A 26,554-nucleotide genomic window follows, 5' to 3' on the forward strand; every position below is an offset into this window, starting at 1 on the left:
TACTGATTTTTTGTCTACTTTACCGAACATATATCTTTGAACTTGTTTTAGTTGTCCTTTGTACTTTGGTAATCACTGTTGCCATGGTCACTGATACCAGTTTCAATGTGGACATCCTCAAAGACATTAGGTCTATTTGTTGCCATTAGATCCAATATATTTCCATCATGATTGGTGTTTCTAGCTATCTGTTCTAGGTAGTTTTCGAAGAAGGTATTTAGTAAAGTTCCACAGGCTATCTTATCATGCCCACCACTAATGAAACTGTAATTTTCCCAATTAATTGTTTGATAATTAAAGTCTCTGCTGATGATTACATGTGATTGGGGAACTTATATACATGTGAACTTAAGTTTTCCCTAAAGTTTTCGGTTACATCAGGAGATGAGTTTGGTGGGCAGTAGAAGTATCCCGTTATCATTTTTTCCCCATCCCTGATACTGAGTCTTGCCCAAACAATCTCATATGCAGCTTCAGTTTTTGTCTTGGTGGATTTGAGTTTCTTATCTACTGCAACAAATATGCCACTTCCATTTCACATTTGCCTATCCTTTCAATAAACACTTAAATTTTCCCCAAAAATTCACTATCAATTTGTTTTCAACCAGCTTTCTGTACCTAGTGTTACATGAGCTTCACTGCTCTTCATGAGCACTTCAAACTCTGGCACTTTCGTTGTGAATGCCTCGGCAGTTTACTATTAGGACTTTAATACTCTCACGTGCAGGAGGCATTTCTTTTGATGTTACGCTGATACTTCTGGGTTTCGTACAGCTATCATTATCTCTATTGGATGGAGAGTCACCTAAATTAAAAAATCTTTGTGTGCACTCCACACGCTACCTGAGTAGCAGCCTCTGATGTGTAGTGCACACCTGACCTATTTAGGGGGGTGACACTACAGATCTAAATCCTATGGCACAAGTTCAGGAATTCACAGCCCAGCTTGTCACAGACTTTCCACTTGACTCAGAACCAAAGGGTCACAATCATTTCTGGGGACAATGCTGCAAATTGTGAGCTTTGTTGGAACTCTAAGTGCCAGTCTGGTCTTCTCGACCTTCTCTGCTAGTCGCTGGAATGACGCAAGAATGACCTCGGAGCCCAGACAACAGGCATCATTTGTTTCAATGTGTGCCACAATCTGCAGTTGGTTGCACCCTGCTACCTCAGTGGCTGCCGGAGTAGCCTCTTCAACATGTTGAATGAGGCCTCCATGCATGCACACTGAGGGCGCCTGGTGTCCTTTCCTGTCCCTTGCTGCAATTTTCCTATGGGGTACCACCATTCACTGTATGTTTGAACTCCCGATGATTAATAGACCCATATATTTTTGCTTTTGCCTCCTGTTGCACTGGACAGAACAGTTTCCCCAGAAAAGTTGAACTGAGTCCCACTAGCTCAGTTTCAGTGAAAGACAGCACCTCAGACGTGTTGGTTAGGGGGATCGATACAACACCCTGCACCCTGAGTCCTCCCTGGTGCCCGTCCACCATGTGCAAGATGCGTAGACACCACTCGCAGTCAAGTGGACGAATAATAACGGATCCTGTAGTTTCTGCAGAGGAGACAGGATCCACAGGAGAGGTAGCACTCTGAGGTACCTCTGGTACAGATATCACAAGTACATGACTCTCAGGGGCTCTTCCAACACACCGATTTGCAGCAGCTGCCCATCATATAACAGCAGTCAGGATGGTTTCCAGCCATCTCATCCCATATTCGAGAACCGCATTCACAGCGGATGTGCATTTTGGCTGATGCAGTGAGCAAAGAACTAAATTAAACCTGATGATTATCTTCTGAGCTAAAATGCTGCTAATTTCCTGTAAGAATGGAAACATATACACAAAACGAGATTGCTATTAAGACAACACAAGAACGTGTGGTAAAATTACTATTTTTCTAATATGTTTTGATGTTAATTATAGTTGTTAGCAAAGTCGTAAACAGAGTTAATTTACAATAAATGCAGATAATGTGTAGGGCTACTCCTCTTTAAGTGAGAACTAGATGTAACACAGTATGTTAAAAAGCCTGCTACAGTAACTAAATCACGAATACCGATTTGTTCCAAATTGCTTGTAGATTCTAACAAAGAACAACGGTAGCTTCCAAGAATACTCAGAAACTCATGTTTATTTCTGTTGATGTACAAATATACAACGAAATGCTCTCTCTCTCTCTCTCTCTCTCTCTCTCTCTCTCTCTCTCTCTCTCTCTCTCTCTCTCTCTGTCTGTGTCTGTGTGTCTGTGTGTGTGTGTGTGTGTGTGTGTGTGTGTGTGTGTGTGGGTGGGTGGGTGCAGGCGCGCGGGGGGGGAGGGGGGGGCTGCACATGTGTACATGTATCAGCTCAGAAGACTGAAAAAGAACACTAGAAATATTGTCAGCTTTTAGACAAAGTCCTTCTTCAAAAGTAAAACTCTCACACAACAACAAATGTAAATATATAATTTTCAATGCAATAGGGTCCGCAGCTGTGATGAATTTTTTGGAAGATTTCTTGAAGCCTTCAGCTGCCATTCTCTTTATTTCCTGTATGATTGTACAATTTCGGCCTTAGGCCATTTTCAAGTATTTTATGGATGATTTTTTAATAGCAGATTATGTCATATACGTCATTGCTCCTATGACATCATGTTATGACCTGTCTCTTTTGGCTGGATGATTTGATTAACTAGTCGTTGATCCAGTCCAGTGGAGGTTTTTGGTTGTGAGAAATATGAACCATTTTGAGTATCACAGGATACTAGGGAAATGGCTGCACAGCACAAAGCAGCAGATATCAGACCTGAGGTTGACAACAGTTTGTTGGGCCTGTATGAGAATAGGTTCATGTACAGCAAGGAAACTGGACTGTATGAAAGCACGGAAATGTCTAACTTTAAAACTGGGTGCCCCATTACAGTGTTAATGAATAATGCAATATTTATTTTAAAATAAGATTTTTGTGCTTCTTTTTATATCTGGAAATAAAAAGAAACATTTTTCTCGTCAGGGGCATTAACAAAAAAACGGTTTGACTGTTAACAAAAAACGGTTTGACTGTTTTGTTTTGAAAACATGTTTCATAATTTTGTAGTGTCCGGCCTGTTTTTCAAACTACTTGTGCAGGTTAAAGCTAATGTTTGCATTATGAATTGTTCCTACCTGTACAATCACCCTCCAGTTGTTTCAGTGTGTGCAAATTTGCCTGCTGTAGTCACATGACTACTTGAGAACAGGCAATCACATTGTACCTTCTCTGATTTTGGCTATTGAAACACCTAATCCTTCATAATTATAAATTATCAAAACCACCATCACATTGGTGTTGTGGGTGCTGTACACTTTCTGAAAGTGCACAGAGGAGAGGAATTATACCAGATACGAGCAGATATTCCAGTTATTTAAGCTGCCAGATACTACCAATCATTTTCTAAGATAACCGGGCAAAATAATAGTCACTTCCTTAGAAGAGCACACTGGTCGCTCAGAAGTACTAGGGAGGCTTTAGAACTTATAAGAGGTGGTCATGAGATCGTATCCTACTGAGCTACGTCATGGCAGTGAAATGTTGTGTACGTGGCAGTAAGTTAATACAGTTGGCAGCTTAAGATGAGACAGAGTGACAAAAAGAAGTTATCGTGCTTCGGCATGCCCACGACCCCACAAAAAATGAAACATCCTGATATGATGGTGTATCAATGTGAACTCTCCATTGCGTCTACAAAAAATGGTATACCACTTGCAGGCATTTAACACAGCACACGAACAGTGGTCATAAAGAGATCCTAACCAACAGGGAATTGGAAAGGAATTGCTGCTGTCAATGAATGTAGATCCATCTGATGCCGTTTCCGAGTGAACTTAGGGGATCCGAATATCCAGTAATATAACAACAAAGTATATTCTGTTTATTCTTTGACAATTAAAGCCTTTTATCCTGATGACTTAAACATACCTTTTAGCCCCATATATTTGTGTATAAAACTAATTAGTAATCTCTGCAAACCAGAAAGAAAAACCTTCTATTACTGAAAAAGTAATCTTTACCCTTTTATGCAGTTACAAGCACTAATGTTCTACTACTACTACTATCAATATACTAGTTTTCTCTTTAGTTTGCTCACGAAGCACCCAGTTTCCTCTTGAAACTAATCTATTTAAAGAAAGGGCCATTGAGTCAAATATATAGTTATAAACACTTCAATTACATAGTGTATTTCCACTTTCAATTGTTGGCATTTTCAATCTGCATCCTGTATGATATATGCACTATGCTGGCAGTTACCACAATTTTAAATGATGAAATCTTTTGACCTCTTCATACTCCTATAGAATTGAGTTGTTTCTCTTACCAATTTCCATAGTGCATTCTCACAGTCCATCAAAAACATTTCCAAATTGTTCATTTTAGTTCAATATATATTGTAATGTTTCTATTATTGTTTCATCAAAACTCTCACCTTCTCATTAAGAATTGCCTTGTTCCATGATCTCTTTCTCTCTCACTCTCAATGTTTTTAGTAACCAATGGCAGAGAGAAAATTGTGTAGGCATTATAAGATTTCTTTAAAACTTTGGGAAGTTGAAGCGATGACTCAGAAGCACAGATGATTAATAATGAAAATAATGACATGCTCATTGTTATGCTAGTTAATATGAGTGAATCAATTTCAGGTATGAAAAAAGCAAAAGTGCCAGATTATAGTGTTTCAATAGAACTGATTAACGCTGGAGGCCTAGGGCCTGTCGACTACCCTTTGTATGTGTGTATATAGATACTTACAAAATTTGTCTCTAACCATATCGAGAAACATTTTTAGGTTTTAATCAAAGAAAGGAAGTAGATATAGCACAATGGATCACTTGCAAGACATGATCAGAAGTATGGAACAAAGCAATGAGCATGAGTTACTGCTTTTTTGGTGTTTTGTTGGCATTAGGCTATGGTCAGTGAACACAAACGATTTTCCATTACGTCAGATCCTCTTGCACTGACCAAGAGAGGTGTCGTCAACAGGGAAATAATAAAGGATGCTGGACATCGGATTTGTAGAATGATCTTACGTGATTGATAATGGTACATTACACAATTTGAATAAAACAATTGTAGTGCAGTACACCTTATCACTATCTATCATCAGCCAAAATAATCATAACGTGCAGCAGAAGAAAAAGTAGAAGCAGAGAATAAGTAAGGAAATAACAGGATGAAGAAGGATAAGATAAAGAAAGAAGATGGTCAAAGGAGATAAGACAGCAGACACAGGAGAGAATTACAAATGGCATCAAGATAACTGCGAATGGGTATTGAGAGATGTTGGAGTGAAGATTTTTGAATCCAGTTGTAGAAATGATTCCTGGTTAGTGAATAATAGTGACTGAGAAAACAAACATTGTCTCTTGCTGGATGGTGAGGTGCTAATGTAAATAGGAGTGAATTAATGAATGGAGTTTTTAGAAATAGACTGTAGTATAATTGATGTAGTGAGTGTTGTATTATGCATCAAATATGTAAATGACGGCATTTAGGCAAAAGATAAGCTTCAGTTCACTGGACAGAGTAATTTGGAACCCAGTGATGATAGACTGCATTTTATATTGTTTTTTGGTCTAGCATTTATGTCAAAGAGTACAAGCATTATTTAGTTCGTGTTTTGCGTCAATATTTGTGAGTGATTGGCACAACCATCAGAAATTGCACTGCCAGTCCTTATGAGAGTTAAAGCCACAACAAAACAATCATATTCTGATTCAGCGCAATATTTTGACAACATTGTTTAAAGGCACATTGTTCACCTAACTGCAATGCCAATAGGATATTGGTTAGCATACAGGGTTCACATTTGGGAGGATGACCATTCTAATCCCTGTCCAGCTATACAGATATTTCCTTGAGTTCCCTAAATCACTCCAGGCAAATGCTGGGATGTTAATTTCCTTCTGTATCCTTTCATAATCTGAGCTTGGGTTCCATCTCTAAAGCTCTCACTGTAGGCAGGACATTACTTTTTTTTTTTTTTTTTTTAATGATGAAATATATGCCATTGAGTGCTAGAAAGTTGTATGGTAGCGGATATCTCCAAATCTTTGAGAACATTAGCATTTTGGTTTGTACTTGGGCTATTTCTTCATCTACTCCATCAGTCCAAAAAGTTTTGAGAGTGGATTAATAAAAAGTAAAGAAAAGTTGAAGAGTGATTTTAATACTGAGACTGTTCTGCATAGTGTAAAATTTGGTGTACTCAAAATAGCGCACTGGGACTTGGTGTTATCATATCAGTTATTTGTATTGCTGCACGTTCGAATATAAAACTCTGCTACTGCTGATGCATTTTCTTTTTAGAACGTGGTAATTTTACCAGGTTTCGGTTACCCATTAGTACATAATACAGTTCCAGATGGACAGAGGTATTTACACATTCCCTTTTCTGTAGTTTGTGCTAATGTATTCTTCTTTCATTTCACTTCACTTTATTTTATTACATTGTATTTCATTTCATTTTATATAGATTATAATGGCCTTCAGACGAGATAGATATCTCACTGACGAAGAAACAGAAGAAATAATAAACAGTGACGCATTCTGTAATGCGGTGTCAGATGATCAGGACCATATTGATATCACCGTATGTCCTCCTGAAGTAGACTGTACGACCGACGAAGAAGAAGGTCCAGACGATGTTACTGGAACCGTGGAAGTCTCAGATGTGCCAGGGGCTATTGAATTACATTTTGTTGCATCAGAGAATAACGAAGAAACTGTATGTAAAACTTCACTGCCAAGTACATCCCAAGTTTCCAGAAGTAAAGCGAAGAAGAGACGTCTTACTGATGAGAAAAGCAATTGGAAAAAGATACCTCCAGTTTATACAATGCTGTCTCAAACTATTGAGCATGACATCAACACAAAGAGAAAGGAATTGAAGGAACAACTTTCTTCCTTGACTCTGAAGGAGATTTTTGAAGAACTGATGAACGAAAACATATACGAGTTTATAATGAAAGAAACTGTGAGATATGCGGTAAATGTGAAGAATATGCAGGATTTTATCTTCACAGTTGAAGAAGTGAAGGTCTTTGTCAGATTTCTTCTTTTTGCTGGCTACCATAAGCTCCCTGCTGAGAAGCTACACTGGTCTGAAGATGAAGATGTTGGCATACCAATTATAAAGACAGCTATGTCAAGGAATAAATATCAGAAGTTGAAAAAATGGATTCATTTTCAAGATAATGACTTAGCCAACGAAAACAAACACAATTGCGGATTCAAAATTAGACCCCTCTTGAAAATGATAAATGAATCCTTTCAAAAATTTGGAATATTTGAGGAAAATTTGTCAATTGACAAATTGATAGTCAAATACTATGGACGAAGTGGGCTGAAACAGTTTATCCGAGGCAAGCCTATTAGATTTGGCTATAAGTTGTGGTCTCTTTGTGGAGCAAATGGCTACTGTTTCAAATTTGATTTATACTGTGGAAAGGATCCAGAAGATACTGCAAGGGATGACCTACTATTGGGATCAAGAGTAGTCCTAAGCATGCTGAACTGCATTGAAAAACCCGAGAATCATTGTGTGTACTTTGACAATTTCTTCACTAGTAGAGATCTTCTGATTCATCTGAGAAATTTGGGTTTTCGAGCAACTGGGACTGTCAGAGGGAATCAAGTTGGTGACTGTCCACTACTGAGCAGCAACGAACTGAAAAAGACAGTTCGAGGAAACTATGACTACCAGAGAATGAGGAATGGTGAAGTCTTATTTGTTCGATGGCACGACAACAGATGCGTTACAATTGGTACAAAGTTTGACAAAGTTGAACCTTTGGGAGCAGCTATGTGGTACAGTAGACAAGCAAGTAAGAAGACACAAGTGCAACAACCTGCCGTTTTGAAGTCGTATAACGCATACATGGGAGGTGTTGACCACCATGACTGGTTAGTTGGTAAATATGCGACGGTAATTAGAGGGATAAAATGGTACAGAGTCCTATTTACACGTGTGCTGGAAATGGCCCTTGTAAATGCCTGGCTCTTCTACAGACTAGTACATGGGAAGAATGCACTGGATTTACTGGATTTCAGACTCGCTGTTACAGTTACATACCCGAAATTGGGCACTGGAGGACCGATTATTGGGCGTCCAATGGAATACCCATCAAGTCAGTTGAGAGTGATTCCAGACATCAGGTTTGATGGAATTGGTCATATGATTGACAAAAGAAGCACGCAAAGAAGATGAGTTAAGAGCTAAATGCAACGGGAAACCAAAAACATACTGTGTTAAATGCCATGTAACACTGTGTGTGAAGTGTTTTGTACCATTTCACAAGAAATAAATAGTTAAGACTTGAATACAGTTTAGTGTGCTATCCGATACTATTAGATCCCAATGTCCTATTTTGAGGACAGCCATTATATCAGCATGTATAAATATTCTTTGGCTATTTTTGTACTTATTGTGGTTCATACACTATGTACATTATAATTAAGGAATAAAAAATTCAATTAAAAAAAATTAATTTGAGACTTAATGGGTTAAGTTGGAAATGGTTCTCAGGATTTCCTGTTCTCGAACGCACCTCAGGAAGAACGAATTACTGACATTACTGGGATTTAGCACCTGCGGAGGGTTGATCACATCCTCCTTACTCATCTTACTAAATTGATCTATGAATCTCTCGCATACTTCTTTTGGGTCACTAACCAGTTTTTCATTGCCCCTTATTATTATGTTGTTACACAGCTGCACTGATGTCACTTACATTCCAGGTATAAAATCAGTCTCAGAACCTTTCAGACGGATGATGTATGCTGTTTCCTGTTGTAGGGATAGCAATAAAATGGAAATGGCAAAGAATTGTGTGAATTGAATAGTTACTGTGAAATTTAAAACTTTCCTGACGTATATTTTGTTCCATGAAATTTCAGGTGAACTGTTAAATATTTGTAACTTGCTGCACAATATTTCAATGAGTCTTTTAGCCTTATTCAGGTGTGAATACCTGTGCCCATGTATCTTTGCAACATAAAACCCAACAGTTTGACCAAAATTTCATAGAATTCTGTAGTTATTGTTTGTAAATGAACATGATCCACCTAATTGTGATGCCAAAACACAAGATTCAAAAAATATTTATACAACTTTAGAAAAATAGTAATCATAGGATTGTTATGTGAAATTAATTTACTAAATTATGTTCTAAAAGTTACCTATAAATTATTTTAATAGCTTTTGAAATGTAAGGTCACATTGTGAACATCACAAATGATGCAGCATAGAAACAACTAGAAGCTAACCAAAGACAAAGTCTGAGCATGGAAAAGGCTGGTTGTCACTGTCAGAGTAGCAGTACTGTTGCAGGGATGGGTTCCTTTCAAAACTGCTGAAATCTGTGATATTTTTTGCAGAAGTAGATATAAGGAAGGAAGAAGATAAAAGTTGTGAGACATAACGCAGAAACAAAAAAATCCAAATGAATCAGAGTCCTTACACATCAGAGAAAGATTTAATCCAGGGAGTTAGGCAGAAATGCAGTATGTCAGCGTCATTATCTGTGCATTAGCCTGCACAGATGACTTGATACGAATGTGGAATGCACCTTTGGGAATCAAATTAGGAAGCCATGTGAACACTTGATCCTATCCTGATAATTGAATAATTATTCAAATTAGTGTACAGGACTGACTTATTCTAAAAACTTTTATGTTTATCATGAGTGAAAAGTGCTTGACTTGCTGTAGAATTGTTAGGTTGGGGCTTTGGTGTGACGGGTGCTGTAGTTTTTTCCATGTGGGTGACTATTGGCGTGGAAATAGGAGAAGTAAATGAGACTCATTAGCGGTTTTGTAGGATATGGAGTAGAGATAGGAAGATACTAGAACAGGAGGGGAAAATTGCCGGCCATCAGGCTGAGTTAGACCAGGCCAGGGGAGATCTTGACAGATTAAGGAGGGAGAAGGGTAAAGAGAGGTGGGAAGTGGCAACAGACAACAGGAGGAACAGGCCTAGAACTTTGTCTGACAGCTTCATGGTGGATGTGGAAAATAAATTTGACCTGTTGCTTCAGTTAGAAGATGGTGAGCCTCAAGCAGTTGCAGGTGTAGACAGGGCACAACAGACTTTCAGCAGCAAATTGAAAAGTAGGAATGTAGGGAAATCAGTAAAGAGAAAGAAAGTGTTGTTGTTAGGTAGTTCCCATGGAAGAGGTGTTGGCCAACTTTTGCAGGATGAACTAGGATCAGAATACCACGTCACCAATTTTTTTAAACCTAGCGCTGGTCTGGAGCAGGTGACAGAATTTAGGATCACTTTGCAAAGATTTCACTAAGGAAGACACCATGGTTATAGTGGGTGGGCCAGATAATAGTATTGACAGAGATCCTGGGTACAGTATAGAGTGTGACCTGGCAAAGAGTGCATCAGCATTGAAGCATACTAGTGTTGAGTTTGTATCTGTTCTTGGGCACCATGACCGACCTCATTTGAACTCTTCTGCCAAGAGAGTCAATTTGGAGTTGGAACAGCTGCTTATGTCGGGTGCAGGGTCACACATTGGTGTGGTTCCTGTTGATTCTCTCAATTGGTGGGATTATACGAGGCATGGCCTTCACCTCAACAGGAAAGGGAAGGGTAAGCTAGCTGGGAAAATGGCAGGAAAGTTAAAGGGGGAAGGCACTGTCATGAGTTATAAAATACCAGTGGTTACAGGGTTCAGAAAAAACCTTTTTAGGGTAGGGAGGACAGAAAGAAACCAAGTCTTAAGAGAGCTTAGGATTGAGACAAACCTTCAGTTTGAGAAAGAAACCAAAAAACATAATTCTAGCTCATTACATCAGCACAAACAGCTGTTGGTTAAGAATTTTCAACAATCAGCAGAAATTTCAATTCTATCCAATTTTAACTCAGTCAATGTGAACTGTCATCTATCTTTATTGCATCAAAATATTTGAGGACTGAGAAATAAAATTAATTATGTGCATAGAAGAATTAGAGTCCTCAAACCCAGCTGACATAATCTGCCTCTCTGAACATCAAGTGACCAAGTGTTACAGGATTTAGGTTAGCATCTCACTTTTGTAGAGCAGAAATGGAGAAAGGAGGAGTTGCCACATTCTTCAGGAACTGTCATAAATTTAAGAACATAGACATTCATAAATTTTGCCTTGAACAGCATATGGAAGCATGTGCAACAGAAGTAGAATTTCACAAAAAAAAAAAAAGAAAACCTTCATAATATTAAGTGTATATTGAGCACCTGCAGGTAGCTTTAATCTGTTCATAAACCACCTTGAAGCTGTACTGGCCCATTTAACAACCAAAAACTAAGAAATAGTGGTTGCTGGTGCCTTCAATGTAGATTTCCTCAAAGACTCTCCCAATAAGAACTTATTTGAGTTAATAACACTATCGTTCAACTTAATTCCCACTGTAAAGTTCTCCACCAGGGTATTAAATTGCTCACAAACAACCATTGATAACATCTTTATAGAAAAGTCCAATGAACAAAATTATATTACAAAACCAACAGTCAATGGCAGGACCGGCCAGAAATTCTGCACGCATGCGGTGCTCTTGCACATGTGCAACTTCCGGGTCACAGCGTGCGCGCCACAGCCATCAGCGTTCATGTAGTGCACGTTTGTACGCACAGATGCCGCTCCTCTGTTACATGAAGTGCATTATCGACACCTCGTATGTATATGACAACCTGGGCGGTATCTGTAAGATCTGTTGCTTCATCGAGTGCAACAGAGAAAGCAACAAAGTATTTAGCCTTATTTATTAGCTGCCTGTGCAGATCGCCGGCCATAGCACTGATACGTCTTGTCACTGTTTGTTTGGATGGACTGATTTCTTGAAACCTGCTAACGTTCGTGGGACACACAAGTTCTGCAGCATCAATCAGACACTATTTCACAAACTCCTCTTCGTAAAAGGGTTTCCCAGATTGTGCAATTGTTAATGCGATTTTAAAACTTGCTCGCAGTGAAGATTTAGTGTGGTTGTCATTCTGGAAAACTGAAAACAGTACATTGTACAGCGTAAAATAAAAGAGACATAAATGTAACACAAGAAAGTAAGAGTTCAAGAAGTATCACTTACTTTGACGTACAGTAAAATCGAGTTGATGTGTCTCATCCTTTTTCTTAAGGACATTTAATTTTGCTTGCTGTTCTTCACTGTTGAGTACACTACACTCGCCTTTGTGATATGTATTGTAGTGTCTTTCAATTGAAAACTTACGCTGGCCACCTATTATTCGGCACAGCAAACACTGTGGGCTTTCACCAACGGCTACAAAAAAGAATTGCAGTCCCCAGTCATTTTTAAACGACTGAGAACATAGATATCCTGTCCTTCGCTTTTTCACAGTACTTGCCGTTTCTCAGTACTTCTGTGTTAAGGTTACGGTCACCAGGGGTAAACAAGACTGGATATGTTGCGCTCTTGCTTGTACCACAGGGAAGTGGAGCCGCCGCCGTTCATTTAGGACACATGCCTACTAACAGATGTCGCTGTTGCACACGTGCTCACATGTGCAGCACTTCCGCACGTCTGCACACTGTGCAGCGTTTGGCAGGCCCTGATCAATGGCCTCTCAGACCATGACATGCAATTCCTTCTGTTAATGTTAATACTGAACAGGATATAAAATCTGTTAAATCTGAGCTCAAGCGGGTAATCAATAAGCCAAAAATTGATTATTTTAGGACACTCCTCAGAGACATTCACTGGACTGATGTTTACAGTGCTCATAGGATGGATGAAAAATGTAACACTTTTGCTAATAAAGTGCTTACCTTATTTTAACACTGTTTTCCCCCAAAACTAACCAAGGTTAGAGCAAAGTCTACAAAGAAGCCATGGATTATTCAAGGAATATAGGTGTCTTGTCAAACAAAAAGAAAACTGTGTCTGTCAATCCAAAACAGTTCTGATGTTGATGCTATAGCACATTACAAGAAATACTGCAAAATATTAAAGACTATAATACGGACATCAAAGCAAATATATTACAAGGACAAGATAGTCATATCAGATAACAAAATAAAGACAATATGGGATATAGTGAAGGAGGAGACCTTTAGAACCAGACATGAAGAGGGACAAATAGCATTGAGAGTAAATGATACATTGGTGAGAGATGTGTATAGTGTTGCAGAACTTTTTAACAAACATTTTATAACTGTTGCTGAAAAGATGGGATTGTCAAGTTCTGTAGATGCTGCTGTGGAATGGCTCAGACCAGACATTTCAAGTAACTTCCATAATATGAATTTGGTCCTTACTACCCCAGCAGAAGTAATGTTCATCATAAAATCTTTAAAATCAAAAACATCTAGTGGGTATGATGATATATCAACAAAGTTAAAGAATGTGATTCTGAGTCACTGAGCCATAGAGATGGCAATGTTCCTAGGGCTAGGCCCCCAAATACAAGGTCTCTGGTGCTCCAGGTTGGGGGTTGTGTAGAGGGCTACCTCCCCTCTCATGGAAAACAAGACTTGTTCAGGATACTCTACACTTGCCTCAGAAACAGGACTGTCTTAATTGGAGCAGAACTCGGGAATGAAAACAAGTCTTGAGATTTGGAACATGGAATGTAAGAAGTTTGTTCAGGCCAGGAAGCATGCAAACTCTAGTCAGCCAACTAGAAAAATACACACTACAGATTGTAGCACTGCAGAAAATCAAATGACCAGGAACAGGGTCTGGAACGAGGTCTACGAGAAAGACAGGCCGCAGCGCATACGTCACGAAGGTAGTCCTGCACTCACTCGCTCAAATCAGCAGACAAACTATGTTTCTACACCTGTTAACTCCTAACTAGGATTGTCCGTACAAATGAAAACTGAATCTTCTACTGGAATCCGCTACTATGGAATCTTACTGTTGTTGTTGTTGTTGTTGTGGTCTTCAGTCCTGAGACTGGTTTGATGCAGCTCTCCATGCTACTCTATCCTGTGCAAGCTTCTTCATCTCCTACATCCTTCTGAATCTGTTTAGTGTATTCATCTATTGGTCTCCCTCTACGATTTTTACCCTCCACGCTGCCCTCCAATGCTAAATTTGTGATCCCTTGATGCCTCAGAACATGTCCTACCAACCGATCCCTTCTTCTAGTCAAGTTGTGCCACAAACTTCTCTTCTTCCCAATCCTATTCAATACCTCCTCATTAGTTACGTGATCTACCCACCTTATCTTCAGCATTCTTCTGTAGCACCACATTTCGAAAGCTTCTATTCTCTTCTTGTCCAAACTGGTTATCGTCCATGTTTCACTTCCATACAAGGCTACACTCCATACAAATACTTTCAGAAACGACTTCCTGACACTTAAATCTATACTCGATGTTAACAAATTTCTCTTCTTCAGAAACGATTTCCTTGCCATTGCCAGTCTACATTTTATATCCTCTCTACTTCGACCATCATCAGTTATTTTACTCCCTAAATAGCAAAACTCCTTTACTACTTTAAGTGTCTCATTTCCTAATCTAATCCCCTCAGCATCACCCGATTTAATTTGCCTACATTCTATTATCCTCGTTTTGCTTTTGTTGATGTTCATCTTATATCCTCCTTTGAAGACACTGTCCATTCCGTTCAACTGCTCTTCCAAGTCCTTTGCTGTCTCTGACAGAATTACAATGTCATCGGCGAACCTCAAAGTTTTTACTTCTTCTCCATGAATTTTAATACCTACTCCGAATTTTTCTTTTGTTTCCTTTACTGCTTGCTCAATATACAGATTGAATAACACCGGGGAGAGGCTACAACCTTGTCTCACTCCTTTCCCAACCACTGCTTCCCTTTCATGCCCCTCGACTCTTATAACTGCCATCTGGTTTCTGTACAAATTGTAAATAGCCTTTCGCTCCCTGTATTTTACCCCTGCCACCTTCAGAATTTGAAAGAGAGTATTCCAGTTAACGTTGTCAAAAGCTTTCTCTTAAGTCTACAAATGCTAGAAACGTAGGTTTGCCTTTCCTTAATCTTTCTTCTAAGATAAGTCATAAGGTTAGTATTGCCTCACGTGTTCCAACATTTCTACGGAATCCAAACTGATCTACCCCGAGGTCCGCTTCTTCCAGTTTTTCCATTTGTCTGTAAAGAATTCGCGTTAGTATTTTGCAGCTGTGACTTATTAAACTGATAGTTCGGTAATTTTCACATCTGTCAACACCTGCTTTCTTTGGGATTGGAATTATTATATTCTTCTTGAAGTCTGTGGGTATTTCGCCTGTCTCATACATCTTGCTCACCAGATGGTAGAGTTTTGCCATGACTGGCTCTCCCAAGGCCATCAGTAGTTCTAATGGAATGTTGTCTACTCCCGGGGCCTTGTTTCGACTCAGGTCTTTCAGTGCTCTGTCAAACTCTTCACGCAGTATCTTATCTCCCATTTCATCTTCATCTACATCCTCTTCCATTTCCATAATATTGTCCTCAAGTACATCGTCCTTGTATAAACCCTCTATATACTCCTTCCACCTTTCTGCCTTCCCTTCTTTGCTTAGAACTGGGTTGCCATCTGAGCTCTTGATATTCATACAAGTGGTTCTCTTCTCTCCAAAGGTCTCTTTAATTTTCCTGTAGGCAGGATCTATCTTACCCCTAGTGAGACAAGCCTCTACATCCTTACATTTGTCCTCTAGCCATCCCTGCTTAGCCATTTTGCACTTCCTGTCGATATCATTTTTGAGACGTTTGTATTCCTTTTTTCCTGCTTCATTTACTGCATTTTTATATTTTCTCCTTTCATCAATTAAATTCAATATTTCTTCTGTTACCCAAGGATTTCTATTAGCCCTCGTCTTTTTACCTACTTGATCCTCTGCTGCCTTCACTACTTCATCCCTCAGAGCTACCCATTCTTCTTCTACTGTATTTCTTTCCCCCATTCCTGTCAATTGTTCCCTTATGCTCTCCCTGAAACTCTCTACAACCTCTGGTTCTTTCAATTTATCCAGGTCCCATCTCCTTAAATTCCCGCCTTCTTGCAGTTTCTTCAGTTTCAATCTGCAGTTCATAACCAATAGATTGTGGTCAGAATCCACATCTGCCCCTGGAAATGTCTTACAATTTAAAACCTGGTTCCTAAATCTCTGTCTTACCATTATGTAATCTATCTGATACCCTTTAGTATCTCCAGGATTCTTCCAGGTATACAACCTTCTTTTATGATTCTTGAACCAAGTGTTAGCTATGATTAAGTTATGCTCTGTGCAAAATTCTACAAGGCGGCTTCCTCTTTCATTTCTTCCCCCCCAATCCATATTCACCTACTATGTTTCCTTCTCTCCCTTTTCCTACTGACGAATTTCAGTCACCCATGACTATTAAATTTTCGTCTCCCTTCACTACCTGAATAATTTCTTTTATCTCGTCATACATTTCATCAATTTCTTCATCATCTGCAGAGCTAGTTGGCATATAAACTTGTACTACTGTAGTAGGCATGGGCTTTGTGTCTATCTTGGCCACAATAATGCATTCACTATGCTGTTTGTAGTAGCTAACCCGCACTCCTATTTTTTTATTCATTATTAAACCTACTCCTGCATTACCCCTATTTGATTTTGTATTTATAACCCTGTAATCACCTGACCAAAAGTCTTGTTCCTCCTGCCACCGAACTTCACTAATTCCCACTATATCTAACTTTAACCTATCCATTTCCCTTTTTAAATTTTCTAACCTACCTGCCCGATTAAGGGATCTGACATTCCACGCTCCGATCCGTAGAATGCCAGTTTTCTTTCTCCTGATAACGACGTCCTCTTGAGTAGTCCCCACCCGGAGATCCGAATGGGGGACTATTTTACCTCCGGAATATTTTACCCAAGAGGACGCCATCATCATTTAATCATACAGTAAAGCTGCATGTCCTCGGGAAAAATTACGGCTGTAGTTTCCCCTTGCTTTCAGCCGTTCACAGTACCAGCACAGCAAGGCCGTTTTGGTTAATGTTACAAGGCCAGATCAGTCAATCATCCAGACTGTTGCCCCTGCAACTACTGAAAAGGCTGCTGCCCCTCTTCAGGAACCACGTGTTTGTCTGGCCTCTCAACAGATACCCCTCCGTTGTGGTTGCACCTACGGTACGGCCATCTGTATCGCTGAGGCACGCAAGCCTCCCCACCAACGGCAAGGTCCATGGTTCATGGGGGGAGGATCTTACTGTTATTAATCCTATAATGATGGGAAGTCCATGTGCCTACTTATAATTTTTTAGAGCTGTAATTGGGTACAATAAAATAAAATCATGCTAAAATGATTATCAATTGCATAAGGCACCATTTCCAGCATGTAATGAGTACTGTTAAGCAGAAGAGACTAAATTCTATAAACAAGCCGTTATACCATTTATATCGAGTATTGATCTTAAATTAAATTTTGCTGTAGTACTGTTAATCCGGATTTCATAATAGCAGATTCCAGTGGAAGACGCAATTCTCGTTAGTACTTACATGCCCAGCTGTGAGTTAACAGGTTTAGAATCGCATTTTGTATGCTGAGCTGAGTGAGCGAGTGAGTTCAGGACTACCTTCGTGATGTACACGCCACAGCCTGTCTTTCTCGTGGGCCTTGGTCTGGAAGAACAATTACAGGAAGTGTCCCGAATGGAGATTTTGGTGACCACCGAGAATTTGGAACAGGCTTTTATGTTAGTAACACAGTGCTAAACTTGGTAAAAGAATTCTAATCCATAAGTAACAGAATTTTGTACATAACAATTGGTGGATAAAGCTTAGATGTGACCTTTCTTAATGCACATGCTCCTTGTGAAGACAAAGAGGAACTCGTGAAAGAAGAATTCTATAGTCAACTGAATCTCACATATGACTCACTGCCAAACCATAGTATCAAAATAATGCTTGGGGACTTCAACGCTAAGGTAGGAAAAGAGCCAACTTACAGGTCTGTCATTGGAAATGTCACCTTACATAAAAAAAAGTAATGACAATGGTAGCCATATGATTACATTTGCTACAGATCACACCCTATGCATATCTAGTACCATGTTCCCCATAAAAATATTCATAAGGGGACATGGGTATCACCTGATGGCCAAACTGTGAACCAGATAGATCATGTATGTATCCAAAAATGTTTTGCAAATCGCATCAAGGACACTAGGTCATACAGAGGAGCAGACTGTGACACGATCATTTCCTAGTAATAGCTAAAATGACAGTAAAATTTAAGAAAGCCACAAAAAGGGTAATCTATAATGTAAATATGTTAAAGGAGCCAGAAAGAAAGGAACAGTTTGTGACAGAAATAGCTGGGAAGATAACAAATGTGGGGCAAATAGAGTCTGGTCGCAATAACATAAATGAAGACTGGACAAAAACCAAAGCCGCCCTGAATGAAGCAGCCGCAAAGGTTTTGGGAAAACAGAAAAAACCTAACTGGGTATGGTTCAACCAGATAGGCGAAAGAAAAACTGAGAAAAGGAGAGCTAGAAAGGGGTGGTTAGAAAACATGAATAATATACAACTAAAAGAGAACTTTACACAAATAAGGAAAGAAATATCAACAGCTCTTAGACAAGAAAAAAGGAAATATTACAATGGTATTAATGTAATAGAGGGAAACATTCCATGTGGGAAAAATTTATCAAAAAACAAAGATGATGTGACTTACCAAACGAAAGTGCTGGCAGGTCAAAAGACACACAAACATACACCCATTCCCGATGTCCAGGCGGAGCTTCAAGGAATCCTCAGAACCTTAGGCCCCCTGAAAAACCTTTCACCTGACTCCATCAACCGCGTGACCCCACCGACACCCCGCACCCCTACCTTCTACCTTCTTCCTAAAATTCACAAACCCAATCATCCCGGCCGTCCCATTGTAGCTGGTTACCAAGACCCCACAGAACATATCTCTGCCTACGTAGATCAACACCTTCAACCCATTACATGCAGTCTCCCATCCTTCATCAAAGACACCAACCACTTTCTCGAACGCCTGGAATCCTTACCCAATCTGTTACCCCCGGAAACCATCCTTGTAACCATCGATGCCACTTCCTTATACACAAATATTCCGCACGTCCAGGGCCTCGCTGCGATGGAGCATTTCCTTTCAGGCCGATCACCTGCCACCCTACCTAAAACCTCTTTCCTCATTACCTTAGCCAGCTTCATCCTGACCCACAACTTCTTCACTTTTGAAGGCCAGACATACCAACAATTAAAGGGAACAGCCATGGGTACCAGGATGGCCCCCTCGTACGCCAACCTATTCATGGGTCACCTAGAGGAAGCCTTCTTGGTTACCCAGGCCTGCCAACCCAAAGTTTGGTACAGTTTTATTGATGACATCTTCATGATCTGGACTCACAGTGAAGAAGAACTCCAGAATTTCCTCTCCAACCTCAACTCCTTTGGTTCCATCAGATTCACCTGGTCCTACTCCAAATCCCACGCCACTTTCCTAGACGTTGACCTCCATCTGTCCAATGGCCAGCTTCACACGTCCGTCCACATCAAACCCACCAACAAGCAACAGTTCCTGCATTATGACAGCTGCCACCCATTCCACATCAAACGGTCCCTTCCCTACAGCCTAGGTCTTCGTGGCAAATGAATCTGCTCCAGTCCGGAATCCCTGAAGCATTACACCAACAACCTGAAAACAGCTTTCGCATCCCGTAACTACCCTCCCGACCTGGTACAGAAGCAAATAACCATAGCCACTTCCTCATCCCCTCAAACCCAGAACCTCCCACAGAAGAACCACAAAAGTGCCCCACTTGTGACAGGATACTTTCCGGGACTGGACCAGACTCTGAATGTGGCTCTCCAGCAGGGATACGACTTCCTCAAATCCTGCCCTGAAATGAGATCCATCCTTCATGAAATCCTCCCCACTCCACCAAGAGTGTCTTTCCGCCGTCCACCTAACCTTCGTAACCTCTTAGTTCATCCCTATGGAATCCCCAAACCACCTTCCCTACCCTCTGGCTCATACCCTTGTAACCGCCCCCGGTGTAAAACCTGTCCCACACACCCTCCCACCACCACCTACTCCAGTCCTGTAACCCGGAAGGTGTATACGATCAAAGGCAGAGCCATGTGTGAAAGCACCCAAGTGATTTACCAACTGACCTGCCTACACTGTGAAGCTTTCCATGTGGGAATGACCAGCAACAAACTGTCCATTCGCATGAATGGACACAGGCAGACAGTGTTTGTTGGTAATGAGGATCACCCTGTGGCTAAACATGCCTTGGTGCACTGCCAGCACATTTTGGCACAGTGTTACACCGTCCGGGTTATCTTGATACTTCCCAACAACACCAACCTATCCAAACTCCGGAGATGGGAACTTGCTCTTCAATATATCCTCTCTTCCCGTTACCCACCAGGCCTCAATCTCCGCTAATTTCAAGTTGCCGCCACTCATACCTCACCTGTCATTCAACAACATCTTTGCCTCTGCACTTCCGCCTCGACTGACATCTCTGCCCAAACTCTTTGTCTTTAAATATGTCTGCTTGTGTCTGTGTATGTGCGGATGGATATGTGTGTGTGTGCGAGTGTATACCTGTCCTTTTTTCCCCCTAAGGTAAATCTTTCCGCTCCCGGGATCGGAATGACTCCTTACCCTCTCCCTTAAAACCCACATCCTTTCGTCTTTCCCTCTCCTTCCCTCTTTCCTGATGAGGCAACAGTTTGTTGTGAAAGCTTGAATTTTGTGTGTATGTTTGTGTTTGTTTGTGTGTCTTTCGACCTGCCAGCGGTTTCGTTTGGTAAGTCACATCATCTTTGTTTTTTGATAAATATTACAATGACATACTTAATGAGGCAGAGGAGGATCTCACTCACCATAGGACTAGACAAATGTATCAAAATGTGCAGAAATGTACCAAAAAGTATGTAACGAAAGAACAGTTGACTAAAGATGAAAAGGGAAGAATACTAGTGAATGGGAAAGACATAGGGCAAAGATGGGCAGAATACTTCTCCCAGCTCCCTAAATTGCGAAGACCCCACAGAGCTTCTTCCTTTTGAGTCCCCACAAACTGTGGACACAGAAATGAATACCCCCACTGAATATGAAATCACACAAATACTCAAAAAATTAAAAAATAACAAAGTGGTTGGGGAAGACCAAATTGTTGCAGAGCTCATAAAAAATGGAGGACCTGACCATGTAAGAACCATGACAAGTCTCATACGGAATGTCTGGGAGCGAGAAAGTCTCCCAGAAGATTGGAAAATGGCCATCATCTGCCCATTACTGAAAAAGAATGACTCCCTGGTATGTGACAATTATAGGGGAATATCTCTGCTAGATGTCAGCTATAAAGTACTATCTCTATGCCTCCTAAATAGGATACTACAAATTGCTGAATAAGTTGTAGGAGACTACCAATGTGAGTTTAGACACAACAGATCAACAATGGACCACCTATTTGCCCTACGTCAAACAACTGAGAAATGCTGGGAATATAATACAGACATGCACATGCTCTTCATTGACTTCTAAAAAGCCTACAACAACATACACAGGGGTACTATAATCAGAGTACTAAAGGAATTTGAGCTTCCATCCACAATAATCCGCTTGGTGGCATTGTGTTTAGAACAAACACTCTGTAAAGTGCAGACAAGTACCAGTCTATCAGAACAGTTGGAAGTTCGAACCAGCCTCAGACAGGGAGATGCCTTCTCCCATATATTATTCAACCTTGTGCTACAAAAAATAGACCAGGAATTTATGAAAACTGACCCCATTGGAATACCCCTAGACAACATGTAAATGACTCGACTGGCATACACAGATGATTTAATCCTAATCAGCAGTAGTAGAGAAGAGCTCAAAAGAATGGCAGGCTCATACTGCAAGATTGCCAGTAGGGCAGGCTTGCAAGTCAGTGAAGATAAGACAGAATACATGGTCCTGATCAAGTCAGCAAGAAATGGGGACCTGCTCATGGTGGACAGTATCCAATTCAAAAGGTCAAATACTTTCAAATACCTTGGTAGTCTCTACAGTAATCAGAACCACTGTGAAATGGAAATAAATGCAAGAATTGTTGGAGGCAACAGAGCACACTGTAGCCTTCAGGATGTGCTGAAGAAAAGATCCCTGTCAAGAAGTTTCAAGGTCAGACTTTACCAGAGTATGATTATGCCATTGGTTATGTATAGTTGTGAAAGCTTCACCTTTTGGAGAAACTACTTGTTTTTGAATGAAAAATCCTCAGAAAAATATATGGTCCTGTGATAGATTCACAAACAGGGGAATGGAGAATTCGAAAAAATGAAGAATTAAAAGAGCTTTATGCATAGCCTGACATTATAAAAAGAATAGGCTGTGGCTGGAAAGAGGTACCGGGGACAACCACAGACAAGATGGAAGGACAATATTGACAAGGACACTGAGGACATGGAACTAGGAGCTGGCGAGAGGTGGCAGGAGGCTCGCAACCGCGAACGATGGCGGAGAGGTGTGGAGTAGGCATATGGTCACTAAGGACCAAGCCACGGATAAGTAAGTAAGTAAGTAAGTAAGATTCTGAGTTAAGAAACATATTAAGCTATCTGTGTAATCAGCCGTTTATCAGTGGAATATTTCTTGAATGGTTTAAATATGCTGAAGTTAAGCCACTGTTTAAGAAGAGAGATAAAGAAATAGCATCAAATTTCCATCCAGTTTCACTTTTGCCAGCATTCTCAAAAATTTTAGAAAAGGTTATGTACAATTGGCTTTATAACCATCTTATCACAAATAACATACTGTCAAAGTCGCAGTTCGGATTTCTGAAGGGTACTGATATTGAGAAGGCTATCTACACTTACAGTGAAAATGTACTTAATTCATTAGATAAAAAATTGCAGGCAACTGGTATATTTTGTGATCTGTCAAAGGCATTTGACTGTGTAAATCACAATATCCTTTTAAGTAAACTAGAATATTATGGTGTAACAAGAAATGATGCAACATGGTTCAAATCTTATATCTCTGGCAGGAAACAAAGGGTGTTATTTGGAAAGAGACATGCATTAAACTATCAGGCATCATTCAACTGCGAACTAATTACATGTAGCGTCAAACCAGGTTCCATGTTAGGGCCCTTACTTTTTCTTGTGTATATCAATGGCCTTTCATCAGTAACATTACCAGATGCCAAGTTTGTTTTGTTTGCCAATGATACGAACACTGCAATAAATAGCAAATCAAGTGTAGTCTTAGAAAGATCGGCTAATAAAATATTTGTGGACGTTAATCATTGGTTCCTAGCCAATTCTTTGTCACTAAACATTGAAAAAAACACACTACATGCAGTTCAGAACTTGTAAGGGGTGTCCCATGAGTATATGCCTAACATATGATAACAGGCAGATAGAAGAAGTGGACAGTGTTAAATTCTTGGGATTACAGGTTGATAATCAATTCAACTGGGAGGAGCACAACACAGAACTGCTGAAGCATCTTAACAAATCTCTGTTTGCAGTACGAATTGTGTCAGACATAGGGGATATAAAAATGAAAAAGCTGGCATACTATGCTTACTTTCATTCCATAATGACATATGGGATTATTTTTGGGGGTAATTCATCAAGCCAAGCTAAAGTTTTCTGGACACAAAAATGTGCGATAAGAGTTATATGTGGTGTGAACTCAAGAACATTCTGCAGAAGCCTGTTTAGGGAACTAGGGATACTAACTACTGCTTCCCAATATATTTATTCCTTAATAAAATTTGTCATTAAAAATATATCACTTTTTCAAACCAACAGCTCAGTTCATGGAATCAATATTAGAAATAAGAATAATCATCACAAGGATTTAAAGTCACTTACTCTTGTACAAAAAGGTGTGCATTATTCAGGAACACACATTTTGTTGTTAAGCTTTTGCTTAACAACCAATGAAATTCAGTTTAAGAGAAGCCTAAAAATGATGATCATTCCACTTGGTACCTGTGGAAGGTACATTAGCTTATTTGTTTCTGTTGTAAATATTTGTCATGTATTATTGTTTGTCTGACATGTTATCCATCCTGGAGGACCTCCTCACTACATATTGATTGGAATGAAAGTAAATCTAATCTAATCTAATCTAATCTAAACAGTATATTAGCTTCATTTCTTAAGCATTGCATCTAATTTAAAGACTTCTACAACTAAAATTAAAGTAATGGGTTTACTATGAAAGAAACCAATTCAGTCAAAAATCTGCATCAATGGTAGAACACTGGAGCTAGTGTTTCATTTCCAGTACTCAGCTCCGACAAAACCTTTGAAGAGAGTGGGGATGTAAAAAGTAAAACAAACACTTATATGAGACTAGGTGGACAGCTGCAAGAACCCTCAAAGGATAATTAAAGAAGGAAAGAGAAATGATTTTTTTGTAAAATAATGGCTGCTCCACTTGTATGGAGCAGGATGTTGGGCTCCAAGGAAAAAAAGATGTTAGTCAATTGGAAATGTCAGGAATGAAGTTTCTCAGACCTGTAGAAGGTTACAGCAGAGAAGATAAAATCAGGAACAGTTGCGTAAGTTCTGAATTTAGTGTGCAAAACTATAACACTGAAAGCTGCACTGAACAAAAATGAATGATGAGGACATGTTCTGTGTACGTTGAATTCCAGGATCCTAAAGCAATCCTTATAAATCTTTGAGGAGAAAATCGGTATGTTCACTGGATACAATATGACAAAAATAAAGCAGGACTGTCTGAGATTAAACCTGGAACGCCAGAATTAGGGTACACTTGAGATTATGAACTGACAATAACAAATATATGATTTGTTTTGAAACTGTCTTTTGTTAATTGAGGTGCCATATCCAGTTTTATATTTCGAACCAGTATGAGGGGGGATAATTATCACAGATACTTCCAGGTACCTTGCTACATTGAGTGTGCCTACTTGTAGATGCAGTTCTGTAGCTCGCTGTGTTGTGAATGCATTCAAAAAATGCCTTTCATTGTCTGCTTTTTACTGTAGTTGACTTATGTTCAGATCTGTAAGCTTCAGTTATCTGTAGTCAGCTAGGCTCCACACTGTCCAGAAGAATTTTAGTATTTCTGTATTGTTGTGAAGCAGTTGACAACAATGAAAACCCTCTCCAGTTCATAGTTTGCTGTCTTCATATTTTTTATTCTTCTTTAATGGTGCTAGCATTTCCAGAATTCTACCAGCTTTTGTCTTCACATTAGCATTGTGACTCAGCCAGCTCTTGGCATGACCTTACTTTGTTGTGTCTCCTGTCTTGAAACAGTTTGAACAGGTAGTCAGTCATCCTTGGGGCATGATGTGTTGTGGCGTTATAATTTACATTCCTCTTGCGCAATTGAGTAAATGAATCCAAGTGAGCATTCATTTGCTTTGAACTCCTTTTCATCTGATGGACTTATAATTGCTGGAGTGGGTCAATTTGTTTCTTGGTCCTGGCCACAGCACTTAGCTTCATTGCCAAATGTATTGCGTTACTACCTCATCTGTGATATGTGTCTCTGTTAGTATGTTAGTTTGAGTGATAATTATGCAGACTCTGCCTCTCTCACCTTAACAATAGCACACTTTCTCCCAAACCAGTTGTTTCTAATGACTTCTTTCATGTTCATGTTTCCATCTCTTGCGTGAATGATTCTGAATGCACCTATCTGTAGTCTTCTGTAGAAATACTACCAGCTTAGCTTCATAGTTGACACATTGCTCTCAGGCAAATTTTTAGGTTCCGTAAGTTCTTTTGGTCCATTCTGAATACTTCAAAACAAACCTCATGCATAATGAGCCAATGTACATTTATCTGCTTAATATTTTAAGAAAGGGTTGTGATGAAGCAAGCGGGGATCTCTCTATTTCCTCTCATTTTGCCATCTGTGTCCTTAAATTCATTTTATTTTTATCTAATTACCATTAACATGCTTGAGTATAGTCTGCATTTCCACAAAAGAGAAAGATTGGCCCTCAGTCTTAAGGAACATAGCACCAGGTCTAATGCTGTACTTAATTTTGTGTATGTAATTAATTTCCTAGTTTATTTTGACCATTCCTAGTTAATATCTTTTGCTACAGATGATTATAGGGTGAAATCAGTAATTGGTTCTTGACCTAGAGTCTGTTGTTGACTTAAACAAATATAAATTCTGTACTAGTTATAAACATTTGGAAGAAGAACTATTAGGATTCTTAAAGTATTTATTTGGCACTATTCAAAAACATGTTAGCAAAGCCAGCCATTAATTAACTCCAAAATAATTACCAGGTTTGTCAAAAATATTGTTTGTGTAACTATAACAGTTAATTTCATTATTTAAACAATAATTTGGCCTAACCTTTGTAGTAGAAGGAAATGTTAAAAAGAAGGAGTTGCTCAATGTATTCAGTTAATTGAATGAGTTATGTTTTAATTGTAATTTCTGTAACTTAAACATCAAACAATGTATAGTTTCAGTGCCTATTATTGAGAGGACATATAAAGGACCGATTTTTGGTCCCAATAAAGTCAGTCCACAGCCGATTTTCAAATGTGAAACATGTATTGGTTAGATTAACAATAATAATAATATTTATTCAACATCGAAT

The 26,554-nt window shown here is 39.5% G+C and overlaps 1 protein-coding gene across 1 annotated transcript; it reads left to right on the top strand.

Annotated features, from left to right (window-relative positions):
• The first annotated feature begins 6,504 nt into the window (after positions 1–6,504).
• LOC124795719 (piggyBac transposable element-derived protein 3-like) lies at positions 6,505–8,232 on the top strand. The gene has a single exon (XM_047259801.1). The coding sequence runs from the start codon at positions 6,505–6,507 to the stop codon at positions 8,230–8,232; it is 1,728 nt and encodes a 575-aa protein (XP_047115757.1).
• Positions 8,233–26,554: the final 18,322 nt, after the last annotated feature.

This window comes from Schistocerca piceifrons, chromosome 4, assembly GCF_021461385.2.
Source record: "Schistocerca piceifrons isolate TAMUIC-IGC-003096 chromosome 4, iqSchPice1.1, whole genome shotgun sequence".
In the NCBI taxonomy this organism is placed as follows: Eukaryota; Metazoa; Arthropoda; class Insecta; order Orthoptera; family Acrididae; genus Schistocerca; species Schistocerca piceifrons.